This window comes from Colletotrichum godetiae (genome assembly GCF_030913485.1).
Source record: "Colletotrichum godetiae strain CBS 193.32 chromosome Unknown BDP55scaffold_63, whole genome shotgun sequence".
Classification (NCBI taxonomy): Eukaryota; Fungi; Ascomycota; class Sordariomycetes; order Glomerellales; family Glomerellaceae; genus Colletotrichum; species Colletotrichum godetiae.
The window spans coordinates 92,757-113,608 of NW_026851311.1; the positions used below are offsets into that span (position 1 = coordinate 92,757).

The window sequence follows — 20,852 nt, forward strand, 5'->3', positions numbered from 1 at the left end:
CTCGAACGTCTGCCAAGGAAGGTCAGAGCTTGTGCACCTTTTCGGACTGGATCCCGGTCTGGTCACACCTTACCAGTGCCTGCCGCTGGCGTAAAATTCTCCCCTTCACAAATGTCTTCCGTCCTTTGTTTCCTCAATTCAACCCTTTCCTGCATCTAGGACCAATTTAATCCAATGTATCCCCTCAATGGTCAGCTCCGTTGAGGATCTCGACGCAAATCTGTACACGACGTGTTCCTCAATCCATTCTCCGACTATATGAGGATTCCAGAGGCGGAAATGATGGCTCAACGGCCACACGCGACTCAGATATTTTAGGCCATTCTTGCCGAGGCTCGAGACCCGTTCCTTGTCCCCTTCAGGAACGTCCCATATAAACATGTCACTCGCCCTTGGGTCCCACAACTTGCAGCACGGTAGTGGAACTGGAAGCATAAGACATTCATGCAGCATCTCCCCATCCGATGCATGGTTGGTCAGGAATATGAAGTCGGATTAAGAGAAGAAACAACTGCCAACAGCTCCTATGATAAGGGAACTAACCTGAAGGTAACAACGAGGGAAAGTAGAAGAATATCAGAGTGGCAGGTCAGAAAGCTGTAGCTGTTGAAAATGACTTGAGTCTTCTTGAATTGAAACATGGGGAGAGTAAAAGAAAAAGATGGGCAAGACTGGCATGCGTGCCCCTTTCTTCTCTCAGACTTTTGACCTCCCTGTCCATTTCTGGTGTCTTCAAGCCTCATATCACTCGAGAGTTTTCTTCAGCTTTCGTGACGCACTTTCTGGACGTCTCGGAGCTCTTTGCTGGGTATCAAGGGAGATGCTTCTCAAGTTCTTGCTCGTCTTAACAGCAATTTCCCTTCATTGCTGGGCAAGAAATAGACGTGTCATTTGAGCAATCCCATCTCAATCCTCGTAAAGGCCAATTACCAAACCGTCTGATGTATTTCCTCAGGCATCCTTACCATAGACCACCTCGTGAGATGATCTAGGTTCTGTCATGCATTACCATTACTAGCCGCCACAGTCATCCTGGTTCATCATTCAACCTTTTTCTGCTCCGATAATACATACTACCGGCAGCACGACTAGGTACCTACACCTTGACCATCTCATGACGGCGATCCAACCTTTGTCAAGTTGAAGGGAGAAGGCGGAAAACTGCCTGGGCACCAGTCGCCAACCCCTCCTTCCCCACCCTCCAAGCTGTCGACGGGAAGCTGTCAGTTTGAAGCTGGGAAAGTGTGCGTAACATGTCCGTAGCTCCTACGGTCCTACCCATATCTAATAGTAGATAGATGGAAAGAGGAAAGTTCCATGCCCGCAGCTTCCCCGCATCTTCCGGCTTCCTTCCTCACCCCCCGAGACCCAGACTCGCATTACCTTATCTGCCATTGGGAAGTTGCGAGATTAGAAAAAGGACTACCGGGAAGGAAATGACGTTGACTCGGGAAGCTCCTCGCTCCTCCCCTCCCGCATGTCTCGCCCATAGCTATCTCACCTACCGGTAGCAATCCGGGACATGGGAGGCTTCCTCGATCGGACAACGATGTTCCCATCAGAAAAAGAGAGACAAAGGACCCTTGGAAACGCGAACCGAGCCATGCGCCGGATTAATCTGCACAACTTTCCAACACCTCCTCGTCTCCTTCACTCCTCATCCGTCCATCGGCACCTCATCCTTCCATAGTCCCAATCTTTTGCCCCGCCTTACTGCTGCATACGACTGCATGTATGGCGTCCCCGTCCCCCAGCTCGTCTAACATCATCCCGTCAGTTCTAGGTATGCTGCAGACAGACTGCTGCATCATACTCGTCATCCGCAATGGAAAGCCCCAGTGCTCATGACCATTACCACCAATACGCTACAGACGGGATCATCTACTCGCCCAGTCCTGGCTGTTCAACGTTGGAGCCAGAGCTACAGACGCAAGCCATCATCGTAAGTATGCGTTTCATCTTCTGTCCATCACCAAGAAATCTATCTGAAGTTCCACCATGCTTTGGGGCAGAGTGCAGGAGACATTGGACACAAGTGTGGATAGTCTGGGGAGTTGACCATGCCATACCTACACTACCTTAAACACCTTACACACGTCACATGAGGTGAGGGATGCATTGAGGTGGGCAAGGCGAGAAGGACCCTGTGGACCATTCTCCGCATCGTGGTGCGGGGATCCAACAGCTCTCGCAGCTCAAGCTGATGATCTGCACCAAGGGTCTACCCGGCACGGCACTTCCAGTCCAGCAGTTAGGTACTGGACTGCTCGTCTCCTTTGCACTCTACAGCCTATGACCTACCTCGTATCATTGAAATCCAATATTCGCATGCTCGTAGCCCTGTTCGTCGTCCTCCGATAGAACCAATCTTCTCTGGAACTCATTTGAAAGAACGGATTATTAAACATGTATACTTCTTATAGCCGCTGCGATCAATCACCCCAGAGCCTCGCCCACGCCGTCTAGACTTTTTCGGTCTCCCTTATGAGCTCCGCCTAGACATCTACGAGCTCCTGCTCCTTACTCCGGAACCCATTATCGTATCGAGCAGCCACCGTCAACTCCACGTCAAAGTTGAGCCGCCGGAGCACCAGGTCGCCTACCTACGCGCCCCCCGCCCGAGACCTCGCGTCGTGTCGCTCACACACAGGAAACCCCACGTCGAGATTCTGCAGATATGCAGGCAGATCGAACAAGAAGCCACCCCAATTCTCTATGGCCGAAATAGCTTCGTCGTTGGGTTCCGGCTATGTGTAAGACAGAGCCACCAGGTAGAAGAACCATTTATCCGGCGACTACGTCTATCAACACTGCTTCAGCTACGCTCAGTGACTTTCCGGCCTGGATGTTATTGTAACCAGTGGCTGAAGTCTTCTGGGTGTGGTCAGAATGTCGCGGGTATGCTAGTTCGTAAGCAGCTCAATGAGCGGGGAGATCACCAATGGGACATCGAGGCAGCCTTTTGGCAGAGTGCGTATTCCCTGTCATTGAGGATGGCTCTGGGATGCTAATGTCAAGCTTACCTAGCTTACATCACGAAGAGCAGAGTGTGTGCCTTTTGCCATCACACTACTAGGGAGCGGATACTCATTGGTATATAATTCGTACGAAGTACAAGAGAGGCAGGCCCTCAACTCGTTCTGACGTCAAGGGCCTTGTGAGCGGAAACGTGGCAGTAATTTGATCATGATTCGGTCCTGTCGCTCGAATTTGGCCCTAAAAAGAACAAGGTTGTAATTTACTTGATAATACTCTTCGATTTCTATTGTGAGAGCTTCTCTATCGGCTACTTGGCGCATACTACTACACATCTTTACAGGTCCTTCTTGAACGCATGCTCCGGTTTGTGTGTAGTCTCGTAGTCGATATGTACGTAGGCCCGCTCCACATCCGGTAGACTCTCCAACTTGACCTGCAGCGCCTCTGCCACATCGTGCGTCTGAGCGAGGGTGTTGGCGGGTTCCATGACGATATCCACCTCGGCGATGAGCCGTGGGCCCGAGTGGTAGACACGCACCGTGTCGATGCCCTGAATGGCAGGTGAGTGCGTCAGGCAGACATAGGTGATGAGCTGCTGGGTTTCGATCGAGGCGGTGACGCCTACGAGCAGCAAAAACTCGGCGATGGCGGTTCGCAACCAGATACCGGATACGATCAGTGACAATATTATGGCGCCAGTTGGGTCGATATACCACTTAAGTTTTGAACCGCCGACGGACGTGAGTATACCAAAGCCATTCACTAGCAAGTCGTTGCGGTGGTCGGACCAAAGGATGCGGACCTGGGAGTATCGGTTTCGCAAGGAGAAGCAGTACAAAAAGAGCACAAACTTGGTTGTAAAGGCGCAACAGACGGCAATGATTGGCTCGATGCGGAAGGCCTTTGTCTCGTTGGCTGATTCCCTCTCGGTAGCCAGCTCGCGCGCGGCGAAGGCGATGATGATGAGCGAGACCGAGATCATGAGGAAGCAGAAGACGATATTGCCGACAGTCTCGAGGCGGGCCTTGCCCGCGGGGAAACGGCGCGGGTTCACTCTCTTGATGGCGCGGCCGGCCAGGATGAGAGTCAGGTTGCTCATGGGATCAAAAATGGCGTCGGCCATTGTGGTGATGAGCGACAGGGAGCCGGTACTGATGGCCGCGTAGAGCTGCAGGGCTGTAAGGGCAATGTTTGCGGCAAAGGAGCCCCAGACGGCGATCCGGAACTGCAGCTGGTCGTCGCCGGCTTCCTGGCGGGCCTCGGCAACGTGCTCGTCTACGGACTTGAGCATGCGCTCGATGGCCGCGTTCTGCGTTTCGTAGAACTTCTGTACCTTGTGGCCATGGTACCAGGAGCCGCTTGGCGAAGTCCTGCCGCTGGGTTTGTCGGCGGCGGGGTGACTGTCCCGTTTGCGCGAGGTGTTTGCTCTGATCTGGGCGAGGTCCTCTGGCGTCTTGAGGGCCGCGGAGAGGCCGTAGGGGTCCGAATCGAATCGCAAACGGGGCTGCCCCTCGACGTCGGTAGCAGCGGTAGAGTGGCGGGCGATGGGCTCGTGTTTCTCATCGTGCGGTGCGGGACGATGAGACGCGGCTTCTATGGCCGTACTAGAGGCATTAGCTGCGGCATCTTCACTGGAGAGCTGCATTGAGCCTCGACTGGAGGTGTTTGCGAGACGGGATGGCGTGTGCAAGCCGAAGGGATGCGGGTGCATGGTGATGCTCATGGAGAGGTCCGGCTCCATGTCGGCGGCGGACGTCAGGTTGATAAATAATAAGTTATGCGCAATGAAGGATACTAGTTGATTATATGACGTTGTCGAATCCCTGTTTCCAATGTATCGATATAAATCAGGCTGACGGGCTGTGAGGTAAGAGGAAGGGTGGCAACAGAGGCAAATGGAGGGTGGTGTAGAATGGAGATTCGTATGTCTGGGTTATGTCGCCAAAGGTAAGATATTCCAAAGAGCTTCGGAACCTGGGCCCCTGACCAACAAACAAAGCTCACACCTTCTCCCCTCTCAAATCGGGCTTTCGGGAAAGACATAGTGGCTGATACGGAGTATTACAAGCTCCTTGGGGCAGGATCGCTGCAGGAGGTGCGGGGGTAGCAAGCGGGTGGGATGTGTTGTCGTCGAGCTGTGTGAGGTGCGCACCCCGCTGGCGTCTCTTGCTTATTCTACCGTGCCGATTTGCTGGTCAAAAGTGCCGAGGAGGTGGAGGTTAGACATGGAAAGAAAGAACATGTTCATCAGGTAAAACGACTGTGAACCAATCATTTGCCCACGGGAAAGGGGAGGGGGACTGCCGTCTCGGGCGACGCGATTGAGGTGATGGACAGGTCAAGACTAAGTTGCATTAGCATTGGGTTGGCTCGACTGGGTCAAATGTCTTTACACAACGATAGAGAAAGTCGGTGGACTTACCATCAGGTTACGTGGAAACTGCCTTCGCTTGATCTCGAGAGTGTTAGTGACCAGTATTGAAGGGAAAGCATGGGAGACAAGGTGTGTGACGCCCACCCCAACAGCTCATTGTTTCAGCGCTGCGATTGGTGGTGGACACAATCTCTGAAGTGGACGCCAGCCACGTTAAGGTAGTCAGTCCTCTGCTTGGGTTCCGAACGGGAGCTGATAGAATCGGACACTTTGGCGATGTCGATGACTTCAACAGATCACTTTCGTCCTCTTCCCCAAGCTTTCAAGCCGACTTGTGAAACAAATAAACAGATTTGAAAGTAGAGGGCAGAAGCAATTTTGAGGTGCTTTGCGGTTCTTCCAATCGATAGAGGGAGAGAGAGAGTTGGAGCGGACCCTGACGGTCAGCTCTCAGCAAAGTACGCCCCGAAAGTAGCAGCCCAAACGAACCACGAAGATCCGCGACTGGAAATAGAACGGGATGAAGTTGGAAGAATCCCGGGGATGCGGGTCGACTTTATGGTTCGAAACAAACCGTTACCTGGAGGGACCTGGACCACCCCGGCGCCGAGACCTGCCGGAACTGGGCGCCATTCGGGTCTCCCGTTTCTCATGTGCTTCGGGCACAACCGGAACCGGGTCACATCCCATCCACTCGGCAACCTTGGCATCGATTTACTAGGAGTAACCATTCACAGGCCAAGATAAACACCAAAAGCATGATTGAATATGTATTTAATCCATGATGCGGGGACTTTCCCCAGCGTAGTGTCCTTGCAATGCAAATAACTTGAATATTATTAATATACTGCTGAAAATGGAACTCTTACATACGTAGACACTACCAGAGAGCGGCGCATCACTACCCTTGATATCTCTTCATCTCTTATATACCATGCTGATTCCTAGAAGCTGGCCTTGGTGTGGATGCAGATTTAATCTGGACGTTTTCAAGTGTAGATAAATCACCGATCAGGATACCATCGTGGCATGATAGTGAGGTATAGCAGTCCGCGACTTCGGCAGCGTACATGGTCTCGACCACCACCATCACCAAGCCAGACGAAAGAGAGATATTGCACCAGCCGAAAAGTCACGACACCAGTACCGGCTACATGGACTAAAGGCAAAGACAGAGATGCCGCGGGCCCATCCAGTCTCCTACAACTTGGACTCGGGCTTCGCCACAGGCTCCCCGCCAGCCCTCTCAAGGATCCAATCCCCGACATCCTTGAAGAACTCGTCCTTGCACAGGTCCGCGTGCAGCTGGTGATACGCCCCCTCGTACGGCTTATGGTGCCCATCGTCAATCGTCTGCGCGCCAAGCCACTTCTTGCTGGCATTAAAGCATGTCGTCTTGTCCTCCGTTCCGTGGCCCAGCCAAAGGCTCTTGACGTTCCCGCTCAGCGTCAGCTTGTTCTGCGCAAGCTGATCCGTCCGCTCCAGCATGCCCGCCAACCCCTCAAGCGTGCCCGTGTTGTGCATGAGGTCGTCGTCGCGGATGCTCTGCTGCGCCGCCTTGTCGCGCGTGAGGTGCTCGGCGGGGATCTCGTTGACGAGCTGCTGCTTGGGCAGGACCTTACTCGCAAGCTTGCCGAAAAACACCTTTAAGAAACTCGGCTCCTCGCCGGGCGTGAAGGCGATAAAGGGGCTCTCGAGGAGCCAGCCGCGCACCTGACCGACGAGGTCGTGGTACTGCGGGTCGCTGGCCAGCGCGAGGACCTGGCCACCGCCCATGGAGTGGCCCATGACGAAGACGGGCGCGTCCGCAGGCGGGGACGGGAGCTTGGAGCGGATAAAGGCGGCCACGTCGGCGAGGACGCGCGACGTCGGGCCCGTGTGGCCCCGGTCGGCCTTTGTCGCGGCGCTGCGGCCCCATCCGCGCTGGTCCCAGCTGAAGACCTGGATGCCGCGGCCGGCGAGGCTGGGGAAGAGCTCGTCGTACCGTCCTACGTGGTCACTGAAGCCGTGTACGAAGACGAGCTTGGCCTTGACGGGACCCTCGGGCTATTTGGTGCAGCGTCAGTATCTATGTATGCCCGCGAGTTGTCATGGATAAACAAACCGAAAGGAATGAGAACCTACCGTCCATGTTGTGCTGTGAAGCTTCTGGCCGTCCACTTCAAAAGTGCCCTCGGTCTGCGTAGCCATGATGAAGACGATAATGCTGCGTGAGATTGGTTTGGTGGTATAAATGGAGGACTAGATGATTCAAGATAAAGATATACAGCGACTTTCCCACGATGAACCACGGGCTATGAGAAGGAATGAGGTGAGATGCTTTTCACGTGTTATTGTTGGGGATTCGATTCAAGACATCCAAGGTGAGTGGAGGTGGCGCTGTGGCCATGGCACACTGAAAGAGCTGAGCTCCGCTTGCAGACATGGGAAGCTCGGAGCTTATTGGGAACCCCAACTTCTCCAATGGAAGCTTCCGGTCACCGTCCGCTTTGGGCTCAGCGACACAGCACGCCAACCTGCCGTTTAGTTAGAACGGCGTCAGTGATCAATAAAGAGTAAGTATGAGACTAGACTTTTCTAGCCTCCACGGTGTCGAGGGTCATGGTACATAGACAAGCTAGAGCAGCTTATAGTGCTTGAGCCCGGTAACTCAAAGGGTACTACGCACATCGCATTCTATCATCTGGCGATGGGAAGCATTCAAAGTGTTGAATTTGGTGCACTCCAGACGTCCATTAAGATCGAGCGGAGTTAATCTATGATGCTGTGTAACCCATGAATAATTTGTAGTACACAAGACGGCAGCACGTTGTGAGCTGCGCCCATAGCAGCAGTAAGTGATTCGCCGTTGCTGCTGAATCGCTGCTTCATCTGTAAGCAGCCTTTTTGATATAAAACACAAGAAAAATCACACACGAAACCGCCTTCAAAGCAATCCTACTCTTGTCCGGAGACCAGGTAGTATATACTTTTTACCGCCGCGCCTCCTTCTCCCTCGCCTCCTCCTGCACCTGCTCCTCAGTTTCCTCTTCACCCTCCTCCCTCTCAAGGTCGGATTCGATCTCTTCCTCTTCTGTAATATGAGCTCTGTCACTAGAGCGAGGATCGGGAACATCGCCGCCGCTCATCTGCCACTCCATGAGCTTGCTAAATGCGCTGTTGCTGTCGGCAGAAAGCTCCGTGTACTTGCCAATCTCTGCGACCCCGCCGTTGTTGCCAAGAACAATGATCAGGTCAGATCGCTTAATGGTTGACAGTCGGTGAGCAATAGAAATGGTCGTGTTCCTGCCTCTGAGAAGCGAGGTAAGTGCGGCGTTGACAAGCGTCTCGGATTCGGCGTCCAAGGCGGAGGTCGCCTCGTCGAGGATAAGAATATCGGGGTCCTTGATCAACGCTCGCGCAATGGCGATTCGCTGCTTCTGACCTCCCGACAGCTGTGAGCCTCTGGCTCCGACCTGCGTGTCCAACCCAGAGGGAAGGTCACTGATAAAGTTGCAGTTGGCCTTCCGGGCGGCCGCGATGATTTCAGCTCGGGTGGCGTTGGGTTTGCCGTAGGAGATGTTGTCAGCAATCGACCCAGAGAACAAGACAGGCTCTTGCGCAACCATGCCAATGCGGCGTCGCAGTGACTTGACATTCATCTTTGAAATGTCTACACCGTTGATCGTAATAGAGCCAGCGATTGGATTATAGAATCGCAACAGCAGACCGGCAACGGTAGATTTACCGCCACCCGAGGGTCCCACAACACAGACGTTGCTGCCCGAAGGAATCTCAAAGTTAAGATCGTTGAAGATATTGACGGCAGGCCGTGTAGGGTAGGCGAACGAAACGTTTGAGAACCGAATCGGGCCCTGTGCAGACTTCACCTTGAGCCCGACTGTCTGTGAGATGCCGGGCTTTCGATCTTGCAGCTCAAAAAGGCGACTGGCAGCACCGACGCCCTTCATCAGCTCTGAATAGAAAGACGATAGACCAAACAGACTGGATCCTGCAAAAGCCGTGTACATCATAAAAGATGTCAGGTCTCCTAGCGTCATGGCGCCGTCGCGGACAAAGTTGCCGCCGACAACGAGCATGGCAAGGATGGTCATGTTACCAGCCCAGCCCGTCGAGGCAAAGAAAGTGGCAGCGATCGTGGATTCCTTCTTACCCAGAGCAAATATCTTCTTGACTTGGCGGTTGTAGCGGCCGACTTCTTGGATCTCTCCCACGAATGCCTGGCTCGTTTTCACGTTGCCGAGGCGTTCTTCGGCAATCTTCGTCAAGGTACCAAGATTCTTCTGGATACCCTTGCTCACGTTTCTGATTGCACGACCGTAGAAGAAGGCTCCGACTGCAACAGGTGGCAGCATAATGAGGAGAAGTCCAGTCAACTTCGGACTAAGCCAGACCATGACACAGAAACCGGCTCCTCCGCTAAAAAGAGCCCTCAGACCATCGCTGATATTTTGGGTGATGGACTTTCCAACGATGACGGTATCAGAGCTGAGTCGCGACAAGAGGTCTCCAACTCGGTTCGCGTCGAAAAATTCGGCGTCCTGTACATATGTTCGCCGATAGAGAGTCGAGCGCAGACGGGCAACAACCCTTTCGCCAACAATACGCAGGAGGATTACGCGCCCAAAGTTGGCCATGGCTCCAACGGTCAAGATGACGCCCAAGGCTGTGAAGAACTGCGGCATGGTCAGACCGAACAAGCGCGCGTCCTCGGCCGGATCCTTGGTAGCCATGTCGAGGATTCTGCCAACGGAAAATGGGATAGACATGGTGACGCCGGACGAAATGATGAGGAAGATCATGGCGATTCCCAGCCACCGCAGCTCCGGCCGCGCAATCTTGATCAGTCTCCAAATTTCGGAAAATCCGGCCTTGCCACCTTGCGACTTGCCCTCCTTTGACAACTTCGCACTGAGGTTGACCTGGGCAGCCTTGGCAGCCCGCTCGCTCTTTTGGAAGTCATCAGGTTGTTCGGGCTCTCGTGAGGACGGTTCGGTCTGGTTTGCGTTCTTATCACCGTCTCGCGTAGCCTGAGTTTGCGTCGCAGACTGAGGGTCTCGTTGCTTAGAAAACCCGTTCGAGAGATAGCGCAGGATCGCGATCGGTCCGGGTGATTGAGGCTTTTGGCAAAGAGGAACGGGTCGTTGTCGCGCAAATCGGTGGATGGTAGCAGCAGAACGAGCTGCAGATAATGATTGAACAGGCTTGGAGCTGAAGCCCCTACTCTGTGACAGCAGAGAATATTGTAGAACCGGCGTAATCGTCGAGGTATTGCTTAGGCCGGGGAGGGTTGTCATCAGCGATGCCAATGTCGTCGGGCAGCTCCCGGCGCGGTGCGGGAGCAACACCGCGGATCGCACAACTCCCATAGCCATGGTGGAATTGGGAAATGAATTTATCTCATGGGAGGCGCATAGTCAGAAAGCGTTGAAGGAGGGTGCACCATTATACGAAGAGGCTCGACGGGTTGCGCATGAATACAGCCACGACCTAGGTAGTTTAACGAGAGGACCGGAGAGATTCCGTCATCGGTTTGCACTCGAAATTTACAGCGCTCGATGCATGGCCCATACCCGGGGGAATGCTGACAGCGGACGGGACGCTGCTGCCCGCTAACAGAGCCCCTCGGTGATAGTCGGCCCGTGCATATCTTTTCGCCGACTGCTCACTCCGCACCAGCCGAGGACAGGGGAAAGCACTCACTAACTACATGCCTTAGTTGCGGCAGTAGTTAACGTGCTGTTCACCATTCGCCCTAATCTGGTCACTCACATGTCATTTAACCATTTAACCATTCATCAAGAAATCAAATCAGCTCTACTAATTGCTTGTGATTCCTGGCTTCCTAGCTTTCTTACATACTATAAACACATGAGGCTGCAATAGGCCTCGATCCTCCCAGATTCCACCTTAGACCATGTCCTCGAAGAATGGCCAGTGGCTCACAGGTCATCTCCTGTCTCGAGTCAGGATTGGTACAGATGTCGAGGTTCCGTCCTGTAGTGAGCCTTCGAGTGACCAATCTTCGCAGCCGGCCGTGAAAACCAATGATGCCTGCGGCGCCCCTTCTAGTATCTCAATACTACGCGCTCAACCACCTCCAAATCTCTCTAGGTCGTGCCTGTATTCTGAGTAGTCGACGTGGTGCAGTCTGTAGCACACAGATCTTTCAAGCACTGCCGTTACTTTCCTTACGCAGCATCTCTGCCACGTCGGCATCGATTCCATCATCGCCTCCAAGGTCCGGGAACTCGTCTCCGTCGATTCGGCGTCTCTTCTTCGCGCCGTTTGCCGAGACAGGAATAGACTGGTACTGCGAGGCAAGGGCTGATAGCATTTCGATGCCCGACGCTGCCGGAGGCTGGAAACCCTGGCTCGATGCCGAGCGGGCACGATCCTCTTCTGTGTGGTGAGGGATAGGCGACTCGTCGTGGACAGGGGGAGGTGTCAGCGCTTCCACAGACGGCGGTGTGAAGGCCTCCATGGGGGGAGGTGTGAGCGCCTCAACTTCTGGTCTCTCAGGCTCAGGCGTCTTGGATGCCCCGTTGCTGGGGGATTGCGAAGCCTCATGCGTCGGTAGTCCACGCATAATGGCTTGCTCAATCTCACGTCTCTTCTCCTCCGTCTCAGCCTTTCGGGACATCAGCTCGGCATGCTGTCTCTCGTCGTTCGCCAGTGCCTCCTGACTTGCGCTGAGCATCTTCTCCAACTCGCCAATAAGGCCTTTCCTGGCCTTGGCACATTCCGCGACGGCGCCCTCAGCACTCGCCAAACTCTTCAAGAGACCATTAAGTCTTGCTGCGTAGACGGGGGCGGATGGGACGGGTGTCGAGGGGTCGGTAACCTTTTCGAAATCCTGGTTGGCAGTGCTCACAGCCGTCTTAGTAGGTAGGTTGAGCTTCGATACATTGGTATAGGAGGTGACGAGCGGAGTGAGCTCTACTGGAACAGAGGGGCCACCACCGCCCATTCCGGGACTAACGAAATTTGCTTTGGCGGTTCCTCGAGCCTTATCGAGTTCTAGAGCATCATCAGTACACCATATTGCTATCGTATCTGGAGAGCATTTACCATCAATGCCGCGTTCGATGGCCTGTTGAACAGGTGGCTCAAAGATGAAGCGGTCTTTCCAAACGTCAATGACCCTTCTAAGCTTGTTCTGGATCTCAGCCGGCGCTCCCTTGTAGGCTAAGGCCGTCGCCTCAGCGATGACAGGGGAAAAGGCCACAAGAAAGTCCTCTTTGTGTCGTGCCTTTGACTGCTGGGTGACCTCTGTGAGTGTGTCAGAATCATTCATGTTGTAGGTACTTCGTCGTCAGGAAGACAAAGACTTTGCAATGCTTCAGGGCCCTTACCATTTGCAAGATACACCAAGCTTAGTCTCTTGGTGCTCGATGAGTCGCGAAGACGCTGCATCCATAGCGCAACGGTGCGATCTGCATGTCTCCTGAGAAGAGGTCAAAGTCAATTCCATTCAAGTGAGAAGTATGGGATTCGAAACTCATCTGCTGGGCTTACTTGTGAAACATGATCCATTGTGCAGCAGTTGCAATGCTGTCATGGCTCTCATTCAGAGCCGATAGCTTTGCCAGCACGGCATCGTCGTTGTATGCCATATTAGTCTGGCGCTACTTGGGTGTTGTAGGTATTTCGGAAGTGATCTCTGCGACAGTGTCTGCAATGAGAAGGTTTCCAGTTGCTTTACTTGAGGCAAACACGATCCGAACGCGGACGTGTTTCCTTTGATAAAAAGGCAAACCCCGTTGAAATTGAATATTGGATGGGTATGGTTGATGCGATGATGACTTAGAGAACTTCTGCGAAGTGGAAGAAAAAAAACCTCCGAGATGCAGTGCTTGAAAAAGTATCAAGAAAGATTAATCCAGTGAGGTAAGTGAGGCAAGGTAGGCGAGAGAGTGAGAGAAAGTGTATGTTAGGGTGAAAGAGTGAGTGGGAGGAGTGAGGTAAAGAAGGACCGGCCAAGGTATTCAATCAGTCAGTCAATGGAATCTCTGGGTCAGAAATCTTAGTAGCAAACACCTGACCTCCCAAAGCTGCTTCCGCAAAGCGTCCAGATCAATGCATCTGGTAGTCCTCCTGTGCAGATGGCCAGACAGTAAGATAGATGGACTGCAACACCGGGATTACGATAATTTTGCTCCGCGAGATGAAATGGCGACCTTGCTGCTGAGAAAAGAGACGGTGATATGGGAGTCAGTTAACGGAGGTCAACCAGAATCAAAACAACGCTGATGGCTCAGACGTGGTCGCTCCTGCTCTCTCTATAGCGATAAGCCAAGTAGAAATTCGCCTGGCAGTATCCAGTATATGTATATATCCACTGATTTTCTCTGCCCAAAAAACCCCAAGCCACAGGGGCTTGCTCGGACCACATGGGTGACACTTCACCAGAGGCGCATTCAACTAACCGATGGGGACAGCTTCAAAGTGGATACCTGTTACTACACACTGCACACGGCAAGCACCGTACCATCCAAGGTAGCCTCCCGTTGTTCCTATCACATACCAGAGGTAACTGACATACCATACTTTACCTCAACTTGTTTCTACAAACCTACAGTCGCCATTGAATTCGAGCGCTTTCAGACAGAAAATTCGACTATTGACACCCAACTTGTACAGCTTCACTTCTAGGCGGAATTCTATCTCGATCGGTACTTTGGCATCTGATCCCCAGCAGCCACGTCGACAACCTATCTCTCTTTCCTGTTCTTCAACAACGCACAAACCAGGCATCAAAATGGCCGACAGATTCCCTTCGCTAGAGGACTTCGATTCGGGTGGTAGGTATTCTCAGCGCAAATGTATTTCCTGAGGCTGACGAATCGCATCCAGCCCAAACCGACATCAAGGACTCCGGCGCCGAACCATCTACCGACGACTTCCTTGCCCGCGAGAAGGCGCTTCTTGGTGACGACGCCGATCAGTTTGCTACTGGTGACGATGCCATCGCCTTTGGAGCCGGCGACGATGATCTTCTTGGGGGTGGAGGTAGTGGAAACGTCATCAGCGAGGAGTCGACGTTCGAGTCGCAATTCCCAGACCTTGCCCAGAACGAGGTTCGTCATGCCACACTGTCGCTCTTCGAGCCGTCTAACAGATGAATACACAGGCTGTCACCCCTGGGCAGATTCCCGGCGCTGGCATCACCGCTGCTCCTAGCGTAAACTACAACTCCGGCTACAACGCCTTCGTTGAAGAGGAAGAGGAGCCCGCGGTCATCCGTGAGTGGCGCGAGCAGAGAGATGCGCAGAACGAGAAGCGGGCACAGCAATTCGCTCAGCAGCGTGAGGAGACGACTAAGGAAGCTAGAGAGAACATTGACGATTTCTACAACAACTACAACGCCAAGAAGGAGAAGGGTATTGCCCAGACGCAAAAGGACGCCGAGAAGTTCCTTGCTAGCCGTGAGGATACCGTCTCCGGCGGCACGAGCTGGGAGAGAATCGCGAAGCTGGTCGACGTCAGCGGAAAGGGCTCTAAGGGTGGCGCCTCCGGCTCCGGTAAGGAGCGCTTCCGTGAGCTCCTCATCAGCCTGAAGAAGGACGAGAAAGCACCTGGAGCCAGCGGTTACTAGATGCTGTAAACGAATGGATGGATGAGAGGATCGGCAGTCGCCGTCTAAGAGTGTCGAATGCCGCGCAAGCACGAGACTTTGACATTACTTGCGGAGCCGGTGCGCATGTGTATTCTAGATGACCTTTTCTGCCTAAAGGATGGAGCGGGAAAAGGTTGGCCATTTGATAATTTTGACAGGCATAGTCAAAAAAGAGAACTCCCACGATCGATGTCATTACGTTTCTCAGTTTTGTGAACATGTCACCAAGGAAGAATGGCCCTCTGAAGTCAATTTGGTCTATTGGTCGCCCTACGAATCATACAGTCCGGTCCCGAGCCTCTCGCTACGGGGTGGTATCCATCGCGAGCAGCGTCTATTCCTTGCCGAAGTAGGTGTTGTAGCCGAGGACCTTGCGGCCCATGCCGTAGAAGGAGGCTGCTTGATGTGAGTGTTCGCCCTAACGAAGTTCCGAGCAAGTGACAACATACCACCAAGAGATCCCCACAGAAGGGTAACGTAGGGGATCATGTACCAGCGGGAGCGAGGGTTCTGCGATTATCGAAGTCAGCATCCGTCCGTCGGCGCCGGGGCCAATTGCCCAATTCCAGAGCCAATCCGACATACGATCTTCCAGACACGGGTGTGGTCCTTGTAGGCGGCCTGGTAGAACTTCTGGAGGTCGGGGACCTTGTTCTTCGCGTCGACGATACTGTGTGGACGTCAGAAATGCCCTCGTATGATAATTGTTCTCGACTTCGACATGGACAGCGATTGGCGACGACAGCGCTCCGTCGACCGCCGTTCATTGTTCCGTCTGCTAAAAAGGCACGTACCCCATTTTGATCGATTCAATTGCGATTGCTTCGGGTTTGTGGTGGTTTACAGCTTCAAAGGCTTTCTCGTATGTCGGCTTTGAAGGACGGACGGAGCAATCAGGAAGATGGGCTCATGCCTTGCGTGGGCCGAAAGGCCCCCCGACTGACTCAGCAGGATCCGCTTTCCAGCTTCCGGCCGACGAATGGCGCTGAGCTCAATTCGGTTGACGGATGGATCTTTGCTTGGGGAACTTTTTGGCCCATGTCTGAAATTCCTCCAAGCTTGCCATTGCTAGATTCCTCCTGCAGATTCAGCCTCGCGATGCAGCCCGTCACCGGACCTTAGTTTTGTTCAATGTGCCGGCTGCTATGCTTGATGCCCTGTCTCGACGCAATTGTGCTTTGGTGGTTCTTCACGCGGGGCAATGCAATTGGGCTCGCAATGCCTCTGTCACTTGAATAGAGCAGCATGCCTCGGCCGGCGGCAATCACATCAAGGACTCGGCGCGATTCGACGAACAGTCCAAGTCTTGCCGACAACTTCACGCAGAAGCTTCGCTACCTCCAAACCATCGTCACGCGCACCCAGCCTTGATCCGCGCGGATCCGGCTACCCGAGATGTAGCCCAACTTTCCTGCACACTGTCGTCGACGTTCGCGAAATAAACAGCACAACTACATACACGAACATCGCGCCGCAACCTTCAGACAGCCCGCCTCCTGGACCCAGACCAGCCTTTTCTCAATCTCGGAGTGCTCGAGGTCTACCAACACAACGAGAACTCGACTTCAACACCAAAATCGACTCGGACGGCGACATCTGGCTTCCCGATAAGTCCGATGTTGAACTCGGCGAAATACCGGAGAACGAGGATGACTTTTCACCATGGCTCAATCTTCTTATCGCCGCAAGGGAAAAGCATGGGAGAGGGGGTGTGCTTGCTGTTTGGGAAGCTGTGCAACGGCGCAGGTCATGGAGGGACTTGACGAGCGAAGAAGCCAAATCGTTTTGGAGCATCATTCTGGAAACTGTGGTCCACGACGAGGGCAAGCTCAAGGGCGTTGCGCTATTTGCAGAGTGTCTTCGTCATGACAACTCTGCCCAATGGCCGTCGTTGTACCTCACGACAGTCTCACACTGCCTCCGAAAGGGCCAGTATCGGCGAGCACTGCAGTGGCATATGCGGTTGATGCCGAACTTCGACCCTGGACAGGAGGCCTTCGGTACCTTATTAAGACAATTTGCAGTCACCACCGAACCCGACATGCAACAGACATTGCAAGCACTTTATCTTACAGCTATACACCGCGGATTCTACAACGAGATCATCCCCCTCCTCTACGAGAGCGGTCTCTCCCAACTATGCGCTGGATGGCGTCACGCGTTCATACGTCACGACGATCTGCCTCCGCCTAATGCCGAGTCACAGCCGTACCTGAGGTTCCTCGCTCGCTACTATCCGACCACTGCCCTCGAACTGGAGGAACAGGTCGTCATTGGCTTGAACTCCAAGGCGTACTGGGACGCCCAGGACGACTCATTATGGGAGGCCATCAATGACACACATGGCGATGAGAGTGGACCTCCGGGAAGACAGCACAGCGATAAGCTTGGTGCGCGATGGTTTGCAAGCTCCTGGGTGCCTCTCGACTTTGCAATCCATGCCGTCCACGCCCTCGGAGTGCACCACATCGGCCCTCTATCCCTCCAGTCGATCGCCTTGCGCGAACCGACGGCCAAAGGGGTCATGGCCCGGATCGAGCAGCTGCGGACAGTTAACATCGGCATTGGGCATTCAGCCTACGCATGGGTGCTCAAACGTTTTGCTGAGAACAACGATGAAGAGCTGCTCGAGGAATTGCTGCACACGGATATACACCCAGATGTCTTTGACGACCCCGCGATGCTTGCCAGCATCCGTGACAAGGCCTTTGATGAAGGAGACTGGAAAACACACAGGCTGTTGCTGGCGGTCCAGCCGGCAATGGTGGAAGACTCGGTCGACTCCACGTCGAATATCTTGTTGCATCATTTCATCGACGAGGGGAGGTTCAAGCAAGCCTTGGCGTTGCTGGATGAGATGCGAACGATGGATATCGAGGTCCACGCATCGACAATACAGCACATCTCTGCGAGTCTTCTCGACCCCTTGCCGTGGAACCCAAAGACTACCGCACACAATCAGGAGGCGTTCTCCACAGCAATTGCCTTTCTGACACGCCTGACGTTGCTGCAGAAGCCTCTGCATTCGAGGTATTGGCAGAAGATCCTCTTCGGACTCGGCAAATTCGGCCGTTTTGGCGTGTTGGAGGAGATCAGCCTTGGCATACTGGACACGTATCAGCGTCTTTGCATCTCCAATGCCGGACTGCTTCCGGTCCACCCGCTGGACGCACCGCCGTTAGGCGTAGAGAGCTCGGCTAGGAACGTTCTTGTCCCGACAGACTTGCCCATATCGCACGAGCAGCACCCGATACGCCGAATCTTTGACAATCCTGCTCTACACGCCGCCATTGTTCGTTGGGGGTTCAAGGCAGGCGGCTCGCAATGTCTTGATTCTGCGAAGGATGTCTCCTCGGATTCAAAGACGACAGGCGGCGGGTTCTCCCTCGCCCGGGGTGTGCGATTGCTCGCGGTCCTGAATGATCGAGGCATTCCGTTCCGAACGTCCGTTGTCCAGGAGGAGGTCGTCAAGTGCTTGGCTCGGATGTACTTGTCCCGAGTCAACAGCGCGCCGAGGATGAATGCGGACTTGCCTCCGTTGAAGAGCACTCTGGAGTTGTTCAACAAGGCGGCTGGACGCAGACTGTTGCCGGATGTGGCAGAATTACAAGACCTCATGACCGAGGCACGGGGGAAGCAAAGGAGGGGACTATGACTGCCGAGCCGCGAGTGCAATCTCTCTTGTAAAAACAGCATGTAATAAATAACAATCATACACCAAGTGACAAGCGACGCCGGATGATGATTTTGATTATCATTGCAGGTCGATGATGGATCCCATAATCGCTAGACATTTGTTCTAAAATAAGAAAATTCATACATTTAGTTTACACCAACTTCTTCGTCTCTTCATTGAGGTGCCCCTGCCTCCCCTTTGGATTTTTACTCGTCGTCCCCGCCGCGTTTCTTGGGCTTGATGACCAAGAGGATGATCATGCCTGCTATAATGAGGAGGAGAAGCAAAATAATCTTGCGCTTGGTCGTCTTCTTCTGGTACGTGTCGGCGATAACGAGCTCCTTCTCGGCCCCCTTGACGTCCGTGGTCATACGCTCCACGTTGTAGTCTATCCTGTCCAGCATGGTGCCCTGGTCGATGACCATGTTCTGCAGGTCGCGAAAGATGTCGGCGAGCTCAATGATGCCCTGCGCAATGTCCTCGATTTCTTTCTCGCGCTGGATAATGGCCGCGTCGTTGGACTGCAGGAGCTTCTGCTGCGTGGCTTGGAGCGTTGACTGCGAAAAGGACCTGTCGGCGTCCGACTCGACCATGGACGGGTCCAGGTACGAGTTGGAGGGTTGAGGTGTTGATCCCCTTTCGCCTGGCACGCCTACGCCGCCTGCGCCAAGACCGCTCATTCCGCGCAGTTCTAATAACACTGTTAGCATGTCCTCCTCCTCTGCCCCCTCGACATCTCTGAGTCCGCGGGTACTTACTTTTCAAGTATGCGCTCTGCTTCTTTCTGAACAGCGCGCTAGAATCCTGCACCCGTGAAGCCAGGGATATCTGGATGTTTTTCGCCATGGTCTCCTCGGCACTGGTAATTGTCCCGGAATGCTTCGAGTCCCTCACCATCTGCTCGACCCGCTGGATGCAGCCATGGCAGTCGTGGAATCCCTTTGTGATCTGCTGCGTGAGCCTCTCAATCTCCCTCTCCTCGGCCTTTTTCGCATCCTCGTCGTTGAACCCTGGCAGTACATGCTTCTGGTGTAGGCGCTCGAGGGCCTGGCTCCGGGTAGCAATGTCGGCAAGCAGGTCGGTGATCTCGTCGGATATGTCGGCCCAGCGCGGAGGCAGGAGGTCCATCTCTATGACGGCGTCGCCATCGTCCTCGAAGGCACCGGCCGAGAGGAGACCGCGCGTGTCGTCATTGCCGCTGGCATAGCTGGTGTTCCCGGGAAAGACATCGCCGAAGCCATTCCCACCGGCCGCGCTACCGCTGTACTTTGTCTTTTTCGTCGGATGGTGCGCGTACGACTGCCGATAGGAAATATAGCTGTATGTCAAAATGCACTGTCAGCATAAGGGAAAGGAGCTTAGTTCTCGTCTAGCTAGGTAAAAGGTGAAGACGGTGCGGGTATTCAGTGGGCGAACAATGGCAGCTCGACGTACAGGTTCGTGCGGTCTCGCCACATAGCGGACGCCAGAGTAGGCCGCGATGGCGCTGCTCAGCCTGGGGTCCTTTGTCGCTCGCTGCGCGGGCCGCTCAGGGTCGCCGTCATGAACGAGAGATCGCAATTATGGAACAGGACACCATTGGCGTTGGGCGAGCACAAAGTTGCGGCGACGTGGATGGTGTGTGATCGGGGAGTCTTTTAGGAAAAGTACGTCAGATTAGATGGTTTAGTTGTGCCAAGGGCGGAATCGCTTTAGCTGTCTAATATCCGTAAAGATCCCAGGACCGGCTCTCAGCCTCGGGTCGCAGTAATTAATTAGCAGGAGCTGATTTGTGGCTGATTTGGGAGGTAGCCAAGTCGAGTCCTCAACAAAAGACAAGCACGGGATACGTAGGGATGCTCTTTCTTGGATCACGAGTCAAGGTGATAGGATGAAAAGGTAAAGTATGGTGAAGTACGTGGTGGTGGTTGGTTGATTATGCCGCCCTGGGTAGAAATGCGCCGACAAGCTTGCATTAACACGCTGATGAATTGGACAGGTATCGCATGCCAGGATGGGAGCCTTTGGGAACGGAGACGGATTGCGTCAGGTCCACGGGTCTTGTTCGGTTGCCTGCGGATTGAGCCGCGTGTGGGCCGCGCCAAATGGCTCTGTACATACCGTCGAGGCAACCTGCCTTTGGGCTGTCAACGCGGCACTGCTCGACGTTAATTGGTGCGTTACTCTTTATGTACCCGCCGCTTCAGGATGTCTTATGTCAGCTT

General features: G+C 53.9%; 9 protein-coding genes across 9 annotated transcripts; 3 read left to right on the forward strand and 6 right to left on the reverse strand.

Annotated features, from left to right (window-relative positions):
* Window positions 1–1,668: 1,668 nt before the first annotated feature.
* BDP55DRAFT_364283 (uncharacterized protein) lies at window positions 1,669–3,207 on the forward strand. The gene is made up of 3 exons (XM_060567064.1): window positions 1,669–1,942; window positions 2,424–2,970; window positions 3,028–3,207. The coding sequence occupies exons 1-3, from the start codon at window positions 1,826–1,828 to the stop codon at window positions 3,099–3,101; spliced, it is 738 nt and encodes a 245-aa protein (XP_060423999.1). The 5' UTR covers window positions 1,669–1,825; the 3' UTR covers window positions 3,102–3,207.
* Window positions 3,208–3,313: 106 nt separating this feature from the next.
* Window positions 3,314–4,720, reverse strand: BDP55DRAFT_697806 (cation efflux family protein; the record flags this gene model as incomplete). Its single annotated transcript, XM_060577722.1, has 1 exon — window positions 3,314–4,720. One exon carries the CDS (start codon window positions 4,718–4,720, stop codon window positions 3,314–3,316), a length of 1,407 nt encoding a protein of 468 aa, XP_060424000.1.
* A 1,401-nt stretch (window positions 4,721–6,121) lies between these two features.
* BDP55DRAFT_680326 (hydrolase) lies at window positions 6,122–7,731 on the reverse strand. Its single transcript, XM_060576102.1, has 2 exons — window positions 7,478–7,731; window positions 6,122–7,399 (listed from the first exon to the last, which is right to left on the reverse strand). Exons 1-2 carry the CDS (start codon window positions 7,541–7,543, stop codon window positions 6,554–6,556), a joined length of 912 nt encoding a protein of 303 aa, XP_060424001.1. The 5' UTR covers window positions 7,544–7,731; the 3' UTR covers window positions 6,122–6,553.
* Window positions 7,732–8,325: 594 nt separating this feature from the next.
* On the reverse strand, window positions 8,326–10,728 carry BDP55DRAFT_697808 (ABC transporter; the record flags this gene model as incomplete). Its single annotated transcript, XM_060577723.1, has 1 exon — window positions 8,326–10,728. One exon carries the CDS (start codon window positions 10,726–10,728, stop codon window positions 8,326–8,328), a length of 2,403 nt encoding a protein of 800 aa, XP_060424002.1.
* Window positions 10,729–11,522: 794 nt separating this feature from the next.
* Window positions 11,523–12,969, reverse strand: BDP55DRAFT_563508 (RNA polymerase II-binding domain-containing protein; the record flags this gene model as incomplete). The annotated part of the gene is made up of 4 exons (XM_060570250.1): window positions 11,523–12,373; window positions 12,425–12,625; window positions 12,709–12,800; window positions 12,872–12,969. 4 exons carry the CDS (start codon window positions 12,967–12,969, stop codon window positions 11,523–11,525), a joined length of 1,242 nt encoding a protein of 413 aa, XP_060424003.1.
* An 802-nt stretch (window positions 12,970–13,771) lies between these two features.
* Window positions 13,772–15,097, forward strand: BDP55DRAFT_364453 (clathrin light chain). The gene is made up of 4 exons (XM_060567065.1): window positions 13,772–13,885; window positions 13,997–14,157; window positions 14,210–14,433; window positions 14,487–15,097. The coding sequence occupies exons 2-4, from the start codon at window positions 14,115–14,117 to the stop codon at window positions 14,949–14,951; spliced, it is 732 nt and encodes a 243-aa protein (XP_060424004.1). The 5' UTR covers window positions 13,772–13,885; window positions 13,997–14,114; the 3' UTR covers window positions 14,952–15,097.
* A 209-nt stretch (window positions 15,098–15,306) lies between these two features.
* BDP55DRAFT_733439 (uncharacterized protein) lies at window positions 15,307–15,771 on the reverse strand (the record flags this gene model as incomplete). Its single annotated transcript, XM_060580088.1, has 4 exons — window positions 15,307–15,368; window positions 15,422–15,482; window positions 15,558–15,642; window positions 15,767–15,771. The coding sequence occupies 4 exons, from the start codon at window positions 15,769–15,771 to the stop codon at window positions 15,307–15,309; spliced, it is 213 nt and encodes a 70-aa protein (XP_060424005.1).
* A 241-nt stretch (window positions 15,772–16,012) lies between these two features.
* Window positions 16,013–18,704, forward strand: BDP55DRAFT_680335 (pentatricopeptide repeat domain-containing protein). The gene has a single exon (XM_060576103.1). It carries the CDS (start codon window positions 16,174–16,176, stop codon window positions 18,625–18,627), a length of 2,454 nt encoding a protein of 817 aa, XP_060424006.1. The 5' UTR covers window positions 16,013–16,173; the 3' UTR covers window positions 18,628–18,704.
* A 36-nt stretch (window positions 18,705–18,740) lies between these two features.
* Window positions 18,741–20,137, reverse strand: BDP55DRAFT_364477 (t-SNARE). Its single transcript, XM_060567066.1, has 2 exons — window positions 19,407–20,137; window positions 18,741–19,339 (listed from the first exon to the last, which is right to left on the reverse strand). Exons 1-2 carry the CDS (start codon window positions 19,774–19,776, stop codon window positions 18,855–18,857), a joined length of 855 nt encoding a protein of 284 aa, XP_060424007.1. The 5' UTR covers window positions 19,777–20,137; the 3' UTR covers window positions 18,741–18,854.
* Window positions 20,138–20,852: the final 715 nt, after the last annotated feature.

Bases quoted from the DNA above. Each gene is read 5' to 3' on its own strand.
- BDP55DRAFT_364477 (XM_060567066.1), bottom strand. From the start codon at position 19,776: ATGGACCTCCTGCCTCCGCGCTGGGCCGACATATCCGACGAGATCACC. The intron at 19,340-19,406 runs GTAAGTACCCGC...CAGTGTTATTAG, and splicing joins GCAGAGCGCATACTTGAAAA to AACTGCGCGGAATGAGCGGT.
- BDP55DRAFT_680326 (XM_060576102.1), bottom strand. From the start codon at position 7,543: ATGGCTACGCAGACCGAGGGCACTTTTGAAGTGGACGGCCAGAAGCTT. The intron at 7,400-7,477 runs GTAGGTTCTCAT...TGCACCAAATAG, and splicing joins TTCACAGCACAACATGGACG to CCCGAGGGTCCCGTCAAGGC.
- BDP55DRAFT_680335 (XM_060576103.1), top strand. From the start codon at position 16,174: ATGCAATTGGGCTCGCAATGCCTCTGTCACTTGAATAGAGCAGCATGC.
- BDP55DRAFT_364453 (XM_060567065.1), top strand. From the start codon at position 14,115: ATGGCCGACAGATTCCCTTCGCTAGAGGACTTCGATTCGGGTG. The intron at 14,158-14,209 runs GTAGGTATTCTC...AATCGCATCCAG, and splicing joins AGAGGACTTCGATTCGGGTG to CCCAAACCGACATCAAGGAC. The intron at 14,434-14,486 runs GTTCGTCATGCC...ATGAATACACAG, and splicing joins CAGACCTTGCCCAGAACGAG to GCTGTCACCCCTGGGCAGAT.
- BDP55DRAFT_364283 (XM_060567064.1), top strand. From the start codon at position 1,826: ATGGAAAGCCCCAGTGCTCATGACCATTACCACCAATACGCTACAGAC. The intron at 1,943-2,423 runs GTAAGTATGCGT...TACTTCTTATAG, and splicing joins TACAGACGCAAGCCATCATC to CCGCTGCGATCAATCACCCC. The intron at 2,971-3,027 runs GTGCGTATTCCC...AAGCTTACCTAG, and splicing joins CGAGGCAGCCTTTTGGCAGA to CTTACATCACGAAGAGCAGA.